This window comes from Gymnoscopelus braueri (assembly GCF_963280865.1).
Source record: "Gymnoscopelus braueri genome assembly, chromosome: 18".
NCBI lineage: Eukaryota > Metazoa > Chordata > Actinopteri > Myctophiformes > Myctophidae > Gymnoscopelus > Gymnoscopelus braueri.
Genome location: NC_137618.1, coordinates 38,153,617 through 38,171,023, shown reverse-complemented (window position 1 = coordinate 38,171,023; position 17,407 = coordinate 38,153,617). Strand labels below are relative to the sequence as shown.

At 39.4% G+C, this 17,407-nt stretch overlaps 1 protein-coding gene across 1 annotated transcript; it reads left to right on the top strand.

The window, feature by feature from the left end:
• The first annotated feature begins 387 nt into the window (after positions 1 to 387).
• Positions 388 to 13,016, top strand: cyp27a3 (cytochrome P450 family 27 subfamily A member 3). Its single transcript, XM_080456789.1, has 9 exons — positions 388 to 767; positions 2,042 to 2,232; positions 3,240 to 3,439; positions 6,863 to 7,060; positions 8,183 to 8,346; positions 8,853 to 9,019; positions 9,811 to 9,892; positions 11,107 to 11,313; positions 12,144 to 13,016. Exons 1-9 carry the CDS (start codon positions 507 to 509, stop codon positions 12,255 to 12,257), a joined length of 1,584 nt encoding a protein of 527 aa, XP_080312915.1. The 5' UTR covers positions 388 to 506; the 3' UTR covers positions 12,258 to 13,016.
• The last annotated feature ends 4,391 nt before the right edge of the window (positions 13,017 to 17,407 follow it).

Sequence of the window (17,407 nt, the reverse complement as noted above, 5' to 3'; positions counted from 1 at the left end):
ACCAACCGATAGGGTCATGTAGTTGAAAAAGCTTGCAAGCGTGGTGAAAATACGGAGACAATGGCCACCAATCGGATTAAAATGCTTTTTATTGAACAATACGGAAAATACGGGTACTTCTGATAACCCGTACATCATTTTAACATCCGTGGCCATGGGGTAAGCTCTTTATATTTGAAATTTGAAAGTTTATGTAGATGTACGGGCCAAAAGGGGAGAAAGCGCAAACACCAGGTTAAAGTTCATCCATGACTGTCATGATATGACAGTCATGTATCAGGGCTAACTGTTGTACCAAAGTTCAAAATGCTTTCATTGGTGAAATAGTTGATCGGTGGTGGGCTGGGCTGTGGTGCCATCGCCAGTCTCACTGGAGCAAGAGGCATTAGGCTGTAATACGCATCGGCACAAACTGTGTATAGATTTATACCTACAGAATAATACGGATTACGGATTATTACACGGTTATTACACGGTTCTTACGAAAGGCAGTTTTCCACGACAAGATGTTCAGCAAGTCGCTTACATACATCGGATTGCGTGCTTGCCGTCTCGAACAACACGCAATTGGCATTAGTAGAGTGACATCGACATTGAATTATTATATTGCGGATAATAACCGACGGGACGCGTCTACGTCTACAGCGACTGTCATGGGCGGCGATAATAAACAGAAAACTATGGATGATCTGGATGGCCCGTCTTTCATGACCTCTTTGTATTGGCTTTTTGTGAAAGGCTATTTCCAGACGACCCATCAGATGCAAGTAAGTGCATCATACTTGATAAATCAGATTCAGGGCAGTTTTCAATGGATCTAAATTTGTAGGCGAACTGCCCCAGCCCTACTGTATCTGACATAAACAAATCACTATTTTAGCTCACTGTGCCATGGTTGTACAGGTTGTCAGTATATTTTAGCAGTGGTGGAAAAAGTACTCATTTTTTTTACTTGAGTAAAAGTATCAATACTGCAATGTAGAAATACTCTGTTACAAGTAAAAGCCCAGAATTCAAATAGATACTTGAGTAAAAGTACAAAAGTATTGGTATCAAAATGTACTTAAAGTAGCCTACCAAAAGTAAAAGTAGGCCTACTCATTGTGCAGAATGTTCCATTTCAAATGTATAAGTTTTCAAATGTATAAAATGTATAAAAATCTTTTGAAAATAGCAGATCTATAAGCTCACAATGTGAGATTGTAGATCAGCTATTTTCAAATGGCCGAAATGTATATTGGGCTGAAGTGGGTATAATGCATGTTTTGTAATAATAATCGAAATCTACAAAGTACAATATTTGTCTCTGAGATGTAGTGGAGTAGAAGTACCTACTGAAAATTGGAAACACTCCAGTAAAGTAAAACAAATACCTACAAATTTTACTTGAGTACAGTACTTGAGTAAATGTGCTTAGTTACCTTACACCACTGCTACTGCCATTGTTGTATACTGTAACAGGTTATCAGTATATTTTAGCACCATTTCTATTACATCGCACTAGGCCTACATGTCCCATCATGGTACACAAGCCAACGTGCAAAGTTTGTTCTGTAATTAATCTGATCTTGGATAATGGCCATGAAATAGTTATGCTTTCATGGATAATAATTGCTCAACGTTTGCCCTCTTCGGCCCACCCTGAAACTCTCCTTATAAGGCCTGACTGAAAAACTTCCTGTTTATGTTTATGACCCATTATGGAGAATAGATACATATATCAATGACTTGGTTATCTCAAAATAATGAGAAACTTCACCAAAAATAATGACACTCAATTATTGAATGACTTAATATCATAACTGTTAATAAAGTTAATACAATGTCATTATTCTTTTGATATTAAGTCATGCTGAGATACTAACTCATTATTTATCACAATTTGTTAATATCTCACTGTAATTATTTTTAAATAGCCTACTAAGTTATTTCTTATAATTTCTCATAATGACTTGCAGGATTTTCATTTTCCATCACATCGGCGGAAATGGGCTTCGATACTACATTGTATAATCAATTTATTCTCAATGTTTCTTTCCAGATTGAACACAGCAAGATCTACGGTCCATTGTGGAAGTCAAAGTATGGCCCTTTGGTGATAGTGAACGTGGCCTCGGCTGAGCTGATCGAGCAGGTATTGAGACAGGAGGGTCGACTCCCTGTTCGGACTGACATGCCACACTGGAGGGGCTACCGAGAGCTCAGGAACCAGGCATACGGCCCCCTCACCGAGTGAGTGAAACTGAAAATAAAATCTCTATTACTAGAAATGCACATCTCGACCGAGAACTGCAATCGACGTCACACAACTTTTGTGTCACTGAATAAGTTCCATGACAGTAGGCAGTGGTGTAAAGTAACTAAGTACATTTACTCAAGTGCTGTACTTAATTAAGTACAATCTTGAGGTACTTTTACTTTACTAAAGTATTTCCAATTGTCAATACTTTCACTACATCTCAGAGGTAAATATTGTACTTTTAATCCACAACAATTATTTGAAAACTTTACTAGTTACTTTGTAGATTTTGATCTGCAAAACATACAGTAACCAGTAACCACTTCAGCCCTACATGCGACGCATTGTAGGGCTTATAGATCTGCTTGTAGATCTGCTATTTTCAAAATGATTTGTAGACATTTTACACATCAGAAAACTTGTGAAATGGGACATTCTGCGTAATGAGTACTTTCTACTTTTGGTACTTCAAGTACATTTTGATACCAATACTTTTCTACTTTTACTCACATTTTGAATTCTGAACTTTTACTTGTAACTTTATTTTTATTATTATTTTTATATTGCAGTGTTGATACTTTTACTTAAGTAAAAAATGGGAGTACTTTTTCCACCACTGACTGTAGGTTACCTATATGCAGTTGGTTTCGACAAATGTGATGATGGCACTGGCAGGGTATTTTAATTGCCAGTCTGTCATTCCTACCAGACCTGTTCTGACAGCACACTACACCACTGACAGTTTGTTTCTGTTGATATAGCTAAAACAATGCCCTCAAGATGTCAAAACAATGTGAGGTCAATCTGCACGTTGCGATTTCCAGCCAGGCCTATTGGTGAAATGTGTCCCTCATGTTGAGCAACTTCACGTGGACGTGTATAAAATGTCACCGACGCACTTATTAAACGAACATGCTGATAATATTGCCTAATGTTTAGTAAATGTATACAGTATGTGTGTATATCTGTAAAACAGGATCTAAAGCCTGTTTGTTGGCAGGATGGGGGCAAAGTGGCAACGCATTCGCAGCATCTTAAACCCTCGGATGCTGAAGCCCAAGCACGTGTCCTGCTACACCAAGCCCATCAATGAGGTGGTGACAGACTTCATCTGCAAAGTTGCCTGGTTGAAGGAGACGAAAGGCCAAGGAGTCGTGGTCCACGACCTGGCTGGGGAACTCTACAAGTTTGCATTCGAAGGTCAGCAGAGGACAGACAGTTTTTATTTAACCCATTGAGGCCTGAGGTTCCGATTCTGCAAAATGTCTTCTAAATCGGTTCTAAAAAAACGGTTTTCTGAAAAACTTATGTTTCTATATCAGTGGTGCTCTAATCTCTCAAGAACAGATTCTGCTCTGCGTTGGAATCTGTCGTGAAGGCTCGTCATAACATGTACGCACTGGGCTACAAGTGGGCGTGCCTTCAGAGCAGGAAGCAGGCCGCTCTTTACCCAATCAAATGTAGTGGGCGGGATTCACGTGTCTTTCCCCCTCGAAACAAACCCAAACTAATTTAACAATAGCGTCCGCGGAGCAGACAAAACCACGGAAAGATATTCACATTTTAACTTACTCTTTCATCATAGAAACAAGTGGGCTTATAACCAAAACGATCCATGTTCTCTGGGAGAAGTGGTGTTAGTGTTCCGTGTAGAAATATTGTTAGTGGGAATGAAAACATAGTGGCACCACCGGAAGTGAAAGCTGAAGGTAGACCAAAACCCCGGTTTCCTTTGCGCACGGGTGCTATGTCGCCATTGTCCCAGAGCCAAGTAAGATAGTACAAACAGCAGAGGGCGCTGTTTTTCATTCTTATTTGGTTCTGGGTTTGGTGGTGCTCAAACTTTTTCATGTCAAGGACTCCCAAAATGATATGAATTTGGCCGCGGACCCCCATCTCAAAATATTTTGTTCCAGGGACCCCCAGAAGCAAAGATTTGAGTTAAAAAAAATGCTTTAAAAGAGATTTGCAGTTTTGCACACATTTTCACGATTTCTAAAAAATAGCAGATCTACAAGCTCGTAGCGCGGCACTCGGTGCCGCGCTATGAGCTTGTAGATCTGCTATTAGTTATATCAATAAAAAAAATTGTTTGGTTGGTCAATTAATTCAGTAGAATAAAAACGAACTATTCCTGTACTTTGGTTTTGTGGCTTGAGTATCCTTTAGGGTTTTGTTTGGATTACGTTTTAAGAGTCAAAATAGGTTGAACGCACGCCTGTAATGATGGGGGTCCAGCCAACAAAGGTAAATAGAGAAATGGCGAGTTGCTGCCCGCTTGTAACTCCAATGCAATTATTGATTGAGGCATAGCAATCACAAAAAGCTTCAACAGCTAAGCTGCCTTTGGTGTTGGGGTTAAATAAGTTCAGTCAATGTCCTGGTAGAAGGCAGCTTAGCTGTTGAAGTGTTTCTTATTTATTTTTATGTCTCAATAAATTATTGCATTGGAGCTGAGAGTGTGCGGCTACTCCTCATTTGTTTTGATTGTTTTAAGCCTTTAAATGTATTGTTGAATTTATAGACTTATTATACGTTATTATCTACAGAATCTTAGAATATAATTGATGTATACAGTATGAATACCAACCTTGCTGCAGTTGACCATGACTCTTTCAATCAGATGTAGTCTCAGAGTTCTACTATATTGCAGTTGTGCATTGTGACTTGGAATGAGAATGTTTCAAACAAGGTTGTGAGGTTAATGCATGGACGGCCTTGACCTTTGTTTCTTTATGTCCTCTTCCTGTGAATGGGGTTCATGGTTATTGACGTTGCAAGCTTTGCTCAGACATACTTAACCTTGACTGTAGATTAGATAATGACAATGCTCTGAGCTCAGTGTCTTGTAAGGTCTTTGTGGACATTCAGCACATTTTAAATGCTTGTATTTTTTGGACTTTTTATGCCTTTATTGATAGTACAGTAGGTAGGTACAGGAAACGGGCAGGTCAGAATAATTAAATATTTGAATAATCGTTATGTATAGAAATATAGTATATGAATTTCATTTTGGTCACTTTTACACATCCCTAAAACGGGGCGAGAGATGGGGAATGACATGCAGCAAAGGCCGTCGGGATCGGGACTCGAACCTGCGACGCGCTGTCAGGCTACATTGAGCCTAAATGCTTGTATCTTTAAAGAGGTGGTGCCATGGTTTTGCACTTTTTCTGTTTTTCATGTGTCTATGAGGTTGATAGAACTTCATTAAGCCCCCCGGTGGTGTTTTTATGGTGTTTTATGTCTTCTCTGACTATTTGGAGTTTCTTCCTGGAGGCTGAAACCTTGAGGGTCAAATGTGCCAATAGAGAAACAGCGCTTTAGTGACATCACAAAGCCATACCCTCCCCCTCATTATCATAACACAACAGGTGTGGGCATGAGGAGGAGGAGGGACTAGGACAGGTGGGTGGTGCTAAGGTGGTGGAGGAGGTGCTAAGGTGAGAACCAGGTATACTTAATGAACTGGAGGCGCGTCCACATAAAAACATAATTTTAACAATTTCTGTACACTTTTTTTTTGTTGAAAAAAATCCTTACATAATAATAATACCTTATGATCAGGTTTTAGGGTTGAAAAATATCATGGCACCCCATCTTTAAAACAACAATTACACAGCATGTTTAACTTTTGTTTGATTTGTTTGTCCCTTCTTATCTATTTTTATCTAACTAGGGGGGAAAAGCACATTTCTGTTGTGAAATCAAGGTTTCAGTTCAGTTGAAATTCAAACTTCAAGAACACCATCAATAACAAAATAACACACAAAATAATGTGTACCTCAAATTGGTAGATATATTGTTAACATTAATAAATAATTAATCAGTTACAACCTAACTTCACGTGCAGAAACTGTACAATTAATGACCTTTTTCATGAGAGACTTTCATTGTCCTTACCATTTATTTATTACATGAACTATTTTCTATTATACTTCAGTTTTATTTACAGTTCATGTAGTTTGTGTAGGCCTTAAAGGGATATTTCACTTTCAAAAAAACGTTTGGTCATTGTATCATCTGCTGAGGCCTTTGTGAACCCCCCAGACAGTTTTTAAGTTGCTCGATTCAGTATTTAGATATTTGATATTCATTTTATCAGACACGCCCCCTTCCTATACAAACCCATTGTAACTACAAACTCCATTTTAACCATGTTAGATTCATCAAAAACACCCGTCCTTGGTTCTGGTGACTCATACCGCCACCCTAATACGCGAGGGGGCCGTGTCTTTTCATTTACTTTTTTTATTTATTTTTAATATTTTTTTGGGAAAATGAAAAAAATAAAATACAATAAATGAAATATTTTATCGGAAAAACACGGCCCCTCACGCATTAGGAGGGCAGGGTGAGTCACCAGAACCAAGGACGGGTGTTTTCGATGATTCTAACATGGTTAAAATTGAGTTTTAAGTTACAATGGGTTTGTATAGGAAGGGGGCGTGTCTGATAAAATGAATATCAAATATCTAAATACTGAATCGAGCAACTTAAAAACTGTCTGGGGGGCTCACAAAGGCCTGAGTAGACAACTAAAATAGCAAAAGTTTTTTTGAAAGTGAAATATCCCTTTAAGCGTGAATATTTAGTAGATTATAACATTGTTTGTGCCTGCAGGGATCTGTTCGGTGCTGTTTGAAACCCGTATGGGCTGCCTGAACGAGAAGATGCCAGAGGAGACCCGGAAGTTCATTTTCTCAGTGGGTGAAATGTTCCGGCTGTCTCCCATCATTGTGCTCTTCCCCAAGCGCACCTGGCCGTACCTCCCTTTCTGGAAACACTTTGTGGCTGTCTGGGACCATCTCTTCAAAGTTGGTGAGTGCATGCCAAATAAGGAACAGGAAAGGGGACACCTTTATCCTGTGGCGTTCTGGTTCACACCCCTCTAGAGTGCATTGGTATTTCCTGCCACATGTTGACAAACCGGTAGCAGAGCTTGGGAGGCTACTGTAACGACTTAAACCGTATATACATCAAATAGTGAAGAAAAACAACCGACGAGCTCACAGCACATTGCGACACGTTTTGAGCTTGTAGATCTGCTATTTTATTTTTATATACATTTGCCTGTTTTTGCTGAGTCTTCACCTATTTTCAGGAATAACGCCAGACCCATTCAGTCTACTGCCAAAACTGAATTGGTCAACTAAACATACCATAATGGCATCATGCAGTTGTGTTTTTCACAATGGTTTTTCATCATGTACGTAACACCAACCCGACACACGCTCTGTGAACTCTGTGTATTTAGCTTGTTTCAAGTTCAGTTGATTCCCTGTGTGTCACAGAGAAACAAGAAAGAAATGACAAGTCATATTATATTTATACCAGGTGCTGTGTGTGTGTGTGTGTGTGTGTGTGTGTGTGTGTGTGTGTGTGTGTGTGTGTGTGTGTGTGTGTGTGTGTGTGTGTGTGTGTGTGTGTGTGTGTGTGTGTGTGTGTGTGTGTGTGTGTGCGTGTGATTTTTTTCATAGACCTGATTGCTTGTTTTTCGGATTGCTTGTTTTTCATGGCCAAATAATAACTTAATAGCCAAACTAGGTCTAATGAAGCACGCTAGCATTTAGGCTAACTCTGTTGCCTGAGGCCAGATTGCACTGTCTGCAACTGTTGCAGTGTTGAAGGAGGGGAGCGGAGGGCGGTTACTGCGGAGGACGGGCCGTCTCCCCATTGGCTTAAAGGACAGGCAAAACGAGGAAGTGTCCCCATTGGCTTTAAAGGAGTGAAGGACAGCCAGGATAGCCAACGATTGAAAACATGTCGAACATGATGCACATTTTTAGGATGACGATTAGGTCTGTCTCTTCATAGACTCAGGCGCTCTTCCAGAGCACCTGGTAAAAAGTTCAGCTAACTCCAGCATGGGCAAAATATTTTAAACCATATTCGTGTCTTGTTTTAGTGACTTTGCGTTTGTTTCTTCCTGCGTCAACCCAGCTGAACAACTGGTTCAGCAAAAAATGGAGGAGATCCAGGAGAAGGTGAGGCTGGGGCAGCCGGTGGAGGGAGAGTACCTCACACACCTGCTCCTCAGTGAGCAGATGACTGTCTCTGAGATCCTGGGCAGCATCACCGAACTACTGCTGGCCGGAGTCGACACGGTGAGACACAATCATTTTTTATGTTCTAGTTCATAGTTACAGACCACCAGAGATGGCATGAAAAATAGGTTCACATCCTCTCTGGAGGTCTGGAACTGTTCATAGCACGCCATGGTTACATTTGTAGCCAGTGGTCTTGAACTATTCATAGAATGATGGTTAGAAAGTGTTTTACACCTACATTAAACCACAATAACCAGTAGATTTCCTGCATTTATGTGAGGAAATGTGAATTTACCACCCCAATGTAATCGTAATGTTTACATGGTCTACAAAACATACAGTGTTTACACATTCCTCATAGAGTTAACAAATGTACACTTTTACTGAGTATAAAGGTACATTTTTAGCTGCCTCTTAAAACTGTCAACTATATTTCAGAGGCTGTAGGTTCTGCTCTGTGATAAATAATACATAAATAATGTGATAAGTTATACTTTAACATGAAACCATGCTCAGTGAGATTACAGGGCTTTAAAGGTCAGATCCTTGGGTCTTTATTTCAGACTTCCAACACCATCTCGTGGTCTCTGTACCACATGGCCAGGGAGCCAGAAATCCAGGAGAAGTTATACCAGGAGGTGATGAGTGTGTGCCCGGGAGACTCGGTGCCAACCACTGATGACATTGCAAGAATGCCCTATCTCAAAGCTGTTGTCAGGGAGACGCTACGGTGAGGGGCATAACTGGCATTTAACACTTTAACCTGTAACCCTTTATACAGTGTCTTCCAAACATAGGGTTGGGTCCAATTCCATGAAGGTAGACTCAAGCTTTTATCGTCAGACTTGCTATATACAGCTAAATGCACTTGTCTAATAGTGATTTTGTACCTGTTGATTGATTGATTGATTGACATTTTTATTAGGCAAAAGAATGTAAAACAACACAGTTACATTAATAATGCTTTTGTCTAAAAGGTCCGGCCAAAAAAGTCCTTGCGGACTTGTTTCCGTTGAGGTCCTTGAGTTAATTTCATAGACATATATAGTAGCAACCAAACAGTTCAAAAATCAACATGAAAATACAGATAATACAGAAAAAATACCACTATGTACAAAAAAAAGCATTTAAAAAATGTTAATGTTAGACAAGCTTGCATGCACGTTTGGGTTAAATAAAACTAGAAGTCACATCTAGGCCTGATCAGCTACATCACAGTTACGTTGCACCAGTGATCCAACTGGCCATATATGGAAATGCGCAGTAGGCTGGGGTCAAAATAAAAATGCTGGAGGTCATTTCAATTATAGTAGTAGGATGTGCACCGTCCGTGACTGCTGTTTCAATAAAGGTGCAAATACCAAAAAACAACTAATTGAGTTGGGATCTTATATAGATTGAAAAACGTACCACCATACCCATAATTGTGAAGAATTACAGTGCATATTGGTGTTGTGTGTAAAAACCGATCACACAATATGTCGCCTTGAATAACTCCCTATTGCGTTGTGTTGTCACCAGGCTATATCCAGTTGTGCCCGGAAATGCCCGTCTCACAGTGGACAGTGAAATCGTGGTGGGAGATCATCTTTTCCCCAAACAGGTGAATGTCACACTGATGAAAGCTGGATAACTGAAACGTCTGTTTAAATCCTCATATAAAAACATTTTTCACACATGTGAACGTAAAGCAACTCTTGGTCTATGGAGCTCCTTCATTTGCATTTTCCCAAAAAGGTAAAGCCAGATATAATTAAATTACAAACACTCACATAAAATATCATCTACAAGCTCACACAATGTGTTTATACTGTAGACCAGTGTCTATCAACCTTTTTTGTGCCAAGGCACACCTGGCATAGCCAAAAAATCCCAGGGCACACCTAGATATACGGTATATATAATTATATATATATATACGGTATATCTATATACACACACTAGGGGTGTGCCGATTTTCACATTTCACGAAACGATACGATACGATATTGGGCACACAACTTCGATACGATTTCGATACGATACGCACTTTTTTATCATGAAAATATATGGGGGAGAAAAAAAGCAAATGCAAACAAATATTTCTGTTTTTGCATTATTCAGACATGCAAACTTGTAGCTTTTCAGCTTCCACTAGCCGTTTTGAATCCAAATAGGGCAATAGTGTGACACCTGACCCGAAAAAAAACAGCATGTTGTCACCCTTTTCACCTCGGGGCTGTTTGCATGCCTGATTATTATTATTGTTAAAAAAAAAAAAAAACTTTTTTTTTTTTCTTTTTTTTTTTCTTCAAAATGATTTATTTTTCAAACCTCCTTCAAACAGCGCGGCACACCTCAGCAGTAGCCCCGGCCCAAAATTGGGACGTTTGCCAGGGTTGATATACACTGCTGTAGACCATTACTTTTTGACATTGGGGATAGCATGCAAACATGCAAACATGCAAACATGCAAACATGCAAAATAGATTATTAGATTTGTCTCAGCGATGATCCAAAAATATTGGTTTGTTTTGCCCTACTAACATAATTCATATAGCTCCATCTCTCTTTCTGTATCTAAATAAAAATGATGCCTTGTTTGGCCATCCAACCTTTGAGAGATTTACATAATGATTTATTTACCACCACTTGACTCAACTTTAGATGGAGAGTTTCAACAAGGTGTTAATTGTAAAATGTATTAATACTGACCCTAAAACTAAACCCTGCACCTCACCTGTCTTCAAACATATTGTTTATCATACTAGTCAAAACTATGAAAATATGATTATGGGACGTCGCTAACACAATACTTTTGTCTCTCTCGCTCTCAAGACCCTTTTCCACCTTTGTCATTATGCCGTGTCTTATGACGAGAAGATTTTCCCTGAGCCCCACGCCTTCCTGCCCCAGCGCTGGTTCAGAGGCGGGGAGGACAAGCAGAAGCAGCACCCATTTGGGTCGGTACCCTTTGGCTTCGGGATCCGGGCCTGCCTGGGTCGGAGGGTGGCTGAGCTAGAGATGTACCTCCTTCTGTCCAGGGTAAGACTGTAAAGGCACCACCCCTGCACACGTTGCTGTCATTCTTCACAATGGAGAGTGCTGACCTACCATTATACTGATGTACTTTTCATAAAAACAATAAAGCAAGTCGCTGTTACTTACACGACTTGCTGATCAAGCCAGTTAAAACCTGGAAAACAGTAAGTGTTAGTAGGCTATGCACACAAAGGAAGATTAGGTTGATATGACCTATAATAACTGTCTGATCAGTGCCAATGTTGCTGCCTGTCGTGTTATTCTTGGTATCAGTGACCGCAAATCAGAACTTTGAACCAAAAACAATACGTCTGTCAGCTTGCAAGCAGAGGGTAATCATTAACTGTGGGATGTAGACTGCGATTTTGAGATGCAGACCATCAAGGAGCTGCTGCAATTTTTTATTATTTTATGTATCACCTATATGTTTTTCGTTCCTATTGAATCTCACTCTGTGATGATCAGTGATGGAAGAAGTACTCACATGTCTACTTAAGTAAAAGTATTAATATCCTATTGTAGAAATAGTCTGTTACAAGTACAAGATCAGTATTCAAAATCTACTTGAGCAAAAGAACAAAGTTTTCAAATAATTATAGTGGAGTAAAAGCACAATATTTGCCTTTGAGATGTAGTGGAGTAGAAGTAAAATGATTGAAAATTGGAAGTACTCCATTAGTAAAAATAGTAAGTAAAAAATACCTCAAAATTGTACTTACAGTAAGTACAGTACTTGAGTACATGTACTTAGTTACTTTCCACCCATGGTGATGATACATTCCCCCCTCCCTCCCTCCCTCCCGCTCACTCTTGCTTACTCCCTCCTCCAACAGTTGACAAAACAATACGAGGTGAGGCCCGATCCCACAGGAACTGATGTCAAGCCAATCACCAGGACACTTCTTGTCCCTGCTACTCCAATGAACTTGCAGTTTCTTGACAGATGAGTGGACCAGGAGGAGACGGTATCGTCAGGAGTCTCTCTATGAACTGTTTTAGTATTCACACTGTGTTGCCCTGCCGTCGACAACCACTTGTTTATACAGGGTAGAATTGGAGAGGTCTCTGCTCCTGTTGAACTCTTTCTTTCTGTTGGAACAACTGCCATTGTTTGAGATTTGCAATTTACTGTTCTTCCTCCCATGTAAATATATATATGTACTTTGTCATGCATAGATGATACTCATCCAGAGAGCAATTGTTTTGCAGAGAAATTCCTTGTAATTTTTGTACATTTTGCTGCTGTCATATCAGAACTCCAAATAATGTGTTTTACATGTTTGTATTTGATGTGAATGTTTATATTGACCTCTGTGTGTTGATTTAAAGGCTCTACTCCAGATTTATGAAACCTGAGATAAGTAATAATTCTAACCTGACATGGTTAGGGGATACCGTGTGTTCCTTCCACTGCAATGATATGCTGTATTACTGTAGAAACGTGCAAATGTGCAATGTAATGGCATTTTTACATTTGAGTGATCCTTTATCTTAGAGTCATCATTTTAATATTACACATTGCGTGTAATAGTGCTTTAATGGATTTGTCTGAATTGTATTAGACATGCCTTTTAAAATAAAAAAATCAGTTAAATCTGAATCTGTTCTAGAGGTTCTCTACCAGTTCTCAAAGGGGAGCTTCTGTCATATGGCCAAACTGTCTCTCAAAACAATTAATACCAGCATCATTTAGGACTATCACCTAAGGTCTTTACACACTGGGGCGTGACAAATAAACAATTCAAAAATCTCCAGTGAAAACTATTTATATTGATGCCTCAGAATTGACCTAATTCTTTCACAACTTAAATGGACAATAAAGCAGAACTGTATTAACCACTGTGTTGTATTGAGACTGTACAGTGGTAGAGCAATACTGACCTCTAGTGTACACATTATGCTACTACTGACATAACTAATTGTTGCAACATCTTTGAGAGGTGAGGTGGGGGCAAATTAATTCATATGTTTTACTGATACCTGCTGACATTACACTGATATCACATCTTCAATAGAATACTGGTTTTGCCTTTTCATCAGTGAAATTTTCTGAGCTGTGTAATGGTTTGTGTCACAGATGGGTTAGCTAAGGCTACTCTAGTCAACATCATCTTGAATCGTGTTGTTCCCCCACAAGAATCATAGACTATAGAGTCTTTTTGGATATCCAGAAGAGTGGGCCCTTGAGAAGACTAGGCACTTTTTTTTTCTTTCTGAACCCTGAGCACCTGAGACAATTTGTTGTGATGTTTTTGGGACGGAAGACTGGGCACAATTTGGGGAGAGTGGGCACTACCACTACTTGGAGATATTTGGGATGGCATAATGTAAACGATGCTCATTTGATTTGTGCAGAGCCCAACATGTAACTTGTTAGTGAACAAGGAATCTGATGTGTTTCATCTAATCATCTTAAATCCACAGTTTAGAAAATGCTCTGAAAATCATCTTTAACCTAAACCCCAGACAAATTTGATTCAACTCTTTCAGAGCATCATGATTTTGATCAGAATGCATTCATCTTTTTATATATAAAAAGCCTGATATGCAGGCCTGCTATATTTAGCTTTTTGAAGCATTTCAAATTAAAATGTAAAGAAATGAATACTACCGTAATCATTTGGTACATTTTTGACAATCTTTTAGCTTTTCTCAAAATAATTCCGTGCACATACTATGTAATTGTCCTGCAATTTTCAAGGGTTTTCAGAAAATTCAAAATGGCGGGAAAACGTGTGTTTGGATAATTGTGTGAATAATCTGTGTTGTTGGTGCTGGCATCGTTATGCTGCTGATGTCATCCATGCTAAAAAAACCTACATATATACTGTAACGAAGAGGTCCTCCGTTACTTATATTTGGCACTATTTTGCACACACAACTTATTTTGCACATATATATATTGTACCAGTATTTATTGATTTATTGCACAGCATTATGCACTTTACTCATATTCAGTGCAATAACATAAGAGGAATGTGCAATATAATATTTGGCAATATATATGTGATATTGGATTGTGATTTAATACTGCTTATGTCTGTCTGTTCCAGGGTGTTCGGGCAAAAGAGTCCCCAGGGTGCCCGAGCACCATATATGGGTTTGGACTGGACCACAGTAGAAGAGAGAGGGGGGTTTTGTGTTGTGTATTGGAAGCTGCTGTTTTGCAATAGGGTGCATAAATGATATGTATTTACCAGGGGTATTGATTCAGATGTTTAATGGAATGTGTGATTTAGATTTGTTGCATGTATGAGGTTACCTGCAACATGGTAGAACCCACACTTGATTGACTCACACTTGATTGGCTTAGCTGAGTATAAAAGGCTGCCAGAAAGAAACATACTGAGAAGTATTAGGACATGGTGGAGCTGCCTATCACTATGCCACCCTTCGCTGCTGATGCCTTTATCCTGTGTGTGAACTTTGGATGAATAAAAGCACCTTTGGTTGCACTCTACCTCCTGACTCTGTGCTGTTTCCAGCCGCTTATTGGGCCAGTCCTTTACATATACACAAAACTATTTGGATATTCAGTGGTTCTTTGGAGCCCAATATAGTTCTAGAGGTTCTCTACCAGTTCTTCTCCTTTTAGGGCTCCTAATGGTTCAATACAGTAGTGTTTCTCAAAGGGGAGCTAGTGTCATGTTGCCAAACTGTCTCTCAAAACGATTAATACCAGCATCATTTAGGACTATCACCCAAGGTCTTTACACACTGGGGCGTGACAAATAAACAATACTATTTATATTGATGCCTCAGAATTGACCTAATTTTGAATAAAAATTATGCAACTTTATCGCTTTGAGTTCGTAATTTCCACATTCTGTGTGGATGTTCTCATGACACAAACAGAAACAGTTCCAAAGAATATAATACTTCACTTCCCCTTCTTGAGATTCTAACCCTCCCTTTTCTGTGGAGTTTCTTGACCTCAGACTTCCCAGTAACTGACTAGTGACTACATTGACACGTAATCTTAGGTCACCAGGTCATTTAGTGCACTGTTGCTCAACTACTGGTCCACATACCACTAGTGGTCCATGGCATGATCACAGGAGGTCCATGGACAGATTCTCATGGATTGAGAGTTAACCAGAGTTAACTATTTTCACGTGTTGGTGGGTGGGGTTTGGTTCCAGGCTTAGCCAGGCACACCAGACCTAGATATACAGTAGGCTGAGGTAGATGTCCCATATCCATTTGTCTATGGTGAGGGGTGAGGAAGTTGTGTTGGAAGAGAGGAAAAAAAACTCCATTGCTGTTTGTCTTCATATCATATCTGATGCATTATTGAGTTGTATTCTGTTTAGTTGAAGTTCTGTTTTCTTTCTTAAGTATTTTTTTATTTGGAAAATATGTATGCCTACGTTTGTTTATGGTGTTTATTGATTTCTCCCATAGTTCAATCTTCATTTCAACATGTCATCTGCATGGAGTTATAAGAAATAAACCAAGTATATGAAGCACTCTGGTTTCCATGCCTTGATGGGCATTGGACATAGGCTACCGGTGTAGGAGTTATTGGTGACCAGCCATTTACCTTACTACCTAAACCAGCTATCAATTACACCTGTTTTGTTATTGAATCATTTAATGAAAGATCCTCTCCCATTCAGTTTTCACAAACAAATCAACACATTTCAAATTACATAGTAGGCAATTATAGGCCTATTCATCATAACAAAGAAAAGTATATAAACGCAACTAAAGTCTACAGGCCTGAGGCCTTCTCATTTGTTGAAGATATTCATGGCCATGATCTAGCGAGCACTTAAATGTGTTTCTACTTGCAGGCCTAAAATGTAGGCCTAAATTTTACTAAATTGTGTAAAATGTAACTGCGATTCATTTATTATTCCCATGTGTTTTCACTACTGCACAGTTAGTACAGTTAGTATAGTGCTATAATTATTGGAATCCACTGGGACTACAATTTATGGGGTGGCCATATATATATATATACTGTATATGTATAGCCTGTATATATAATATACTGCAAATAAATACATGATAAATATTGTGTAATATAACACACACAAAAATACCAAAATGGTATAAACTAGATGGGTTGCTACTGTAGGCTACAACTACCTGTACAACAACACATTAATAGTGGGTTATGGGCCCCTGAACATGGAACAGATTCTTAGCTGCCAGTAGGCTGAAGGGAGCTAGTTGTCACTGTTGTACTGTGTCAGCATAAATCATTATGCTGATTGTTTGACTGGAAATTGTATTCTGATCTCTGTCAAGCCTTATTGATCTGTGGAGAGACAGGAAACAGGGAGAGACAATCGGTGACATGCAGCAAAGACCCACCGGGCATTGGAATCCAACCAGGGACTTGCTGTCAGGGCTCACTCCTGCCGTCCCACTCGAACAGTAGGCTAGTGATGTAATCAACCAGATAAATATCAAACATATTTGACAATTTTCTGGCCGGGCCGATCGTCTGTGAGCATATAGGCTTAATTGGATCTTTGAACCCAATAGTTTCTCGGAATCCCGAATCATCGACTTTTCCGAAATTGCCCACCACATCCCACCACATCCACCCACCACATCCTCCTGGCCCTCGCCCTCCTGATTGGCATGCACAAAATTCTCTTACGCACATCCTGGTCTACCTCATCCCCAAGTATCCTCCTTATTGACATCACTCCTCATCTGTACTGTAGCTTGACCATATCATCAGTAACCATCTTCACCAGAGCAGTGAGCAGAGCAGTTACATCAGTGATGCACTTCTTACTCTGAGTGATTGATTGATTGATGTACTTTATTTAGTAAGACATGAGAACATCAGTACATGGAAGTACAAATTCACAATAGGCCTACAAGGTCTACTAAACTGGAAGACTCATTACAGTTTTTCACAATTGTTAACACACGTTTCTCAAAACAATAACGGCTTTCTCAAAACTGCACACACAAAACTGAAAACATCACACACAATATGCTAAACCCCACACTCCCTTTGCAAGATCACTCTTTGCCATCAAATCTTTTAACTGTTCACAAAATGGAACTCGTGTTTTCATTTGGTACACACAGCCATATTTTCAAATGACACACACATACCATTCATTACAGT

Coding starts and splice junctions, on each gene's coding strand:
- cyp27a3 (XM_080456789.1), top strand. CDS start 507: ATGTTCAGCAAGTCGCTTACATACATCGGATTGCGTGCTTGCCGTCTC. Junction 768..2,041: donor AGACGACCCATCAGATGCAA/GTAAGTGCATCA, acceptor GTTTCTTTCCAG/ATTGAACACAGCAAGATCTA. Junction 9,893..11,106: donor ATCATCTTTTCCCCAAACAG/GTGAATGTCACA, acceptor CTCGCTCTCAAG/ACCCTTTTCCACCTTTGTCA.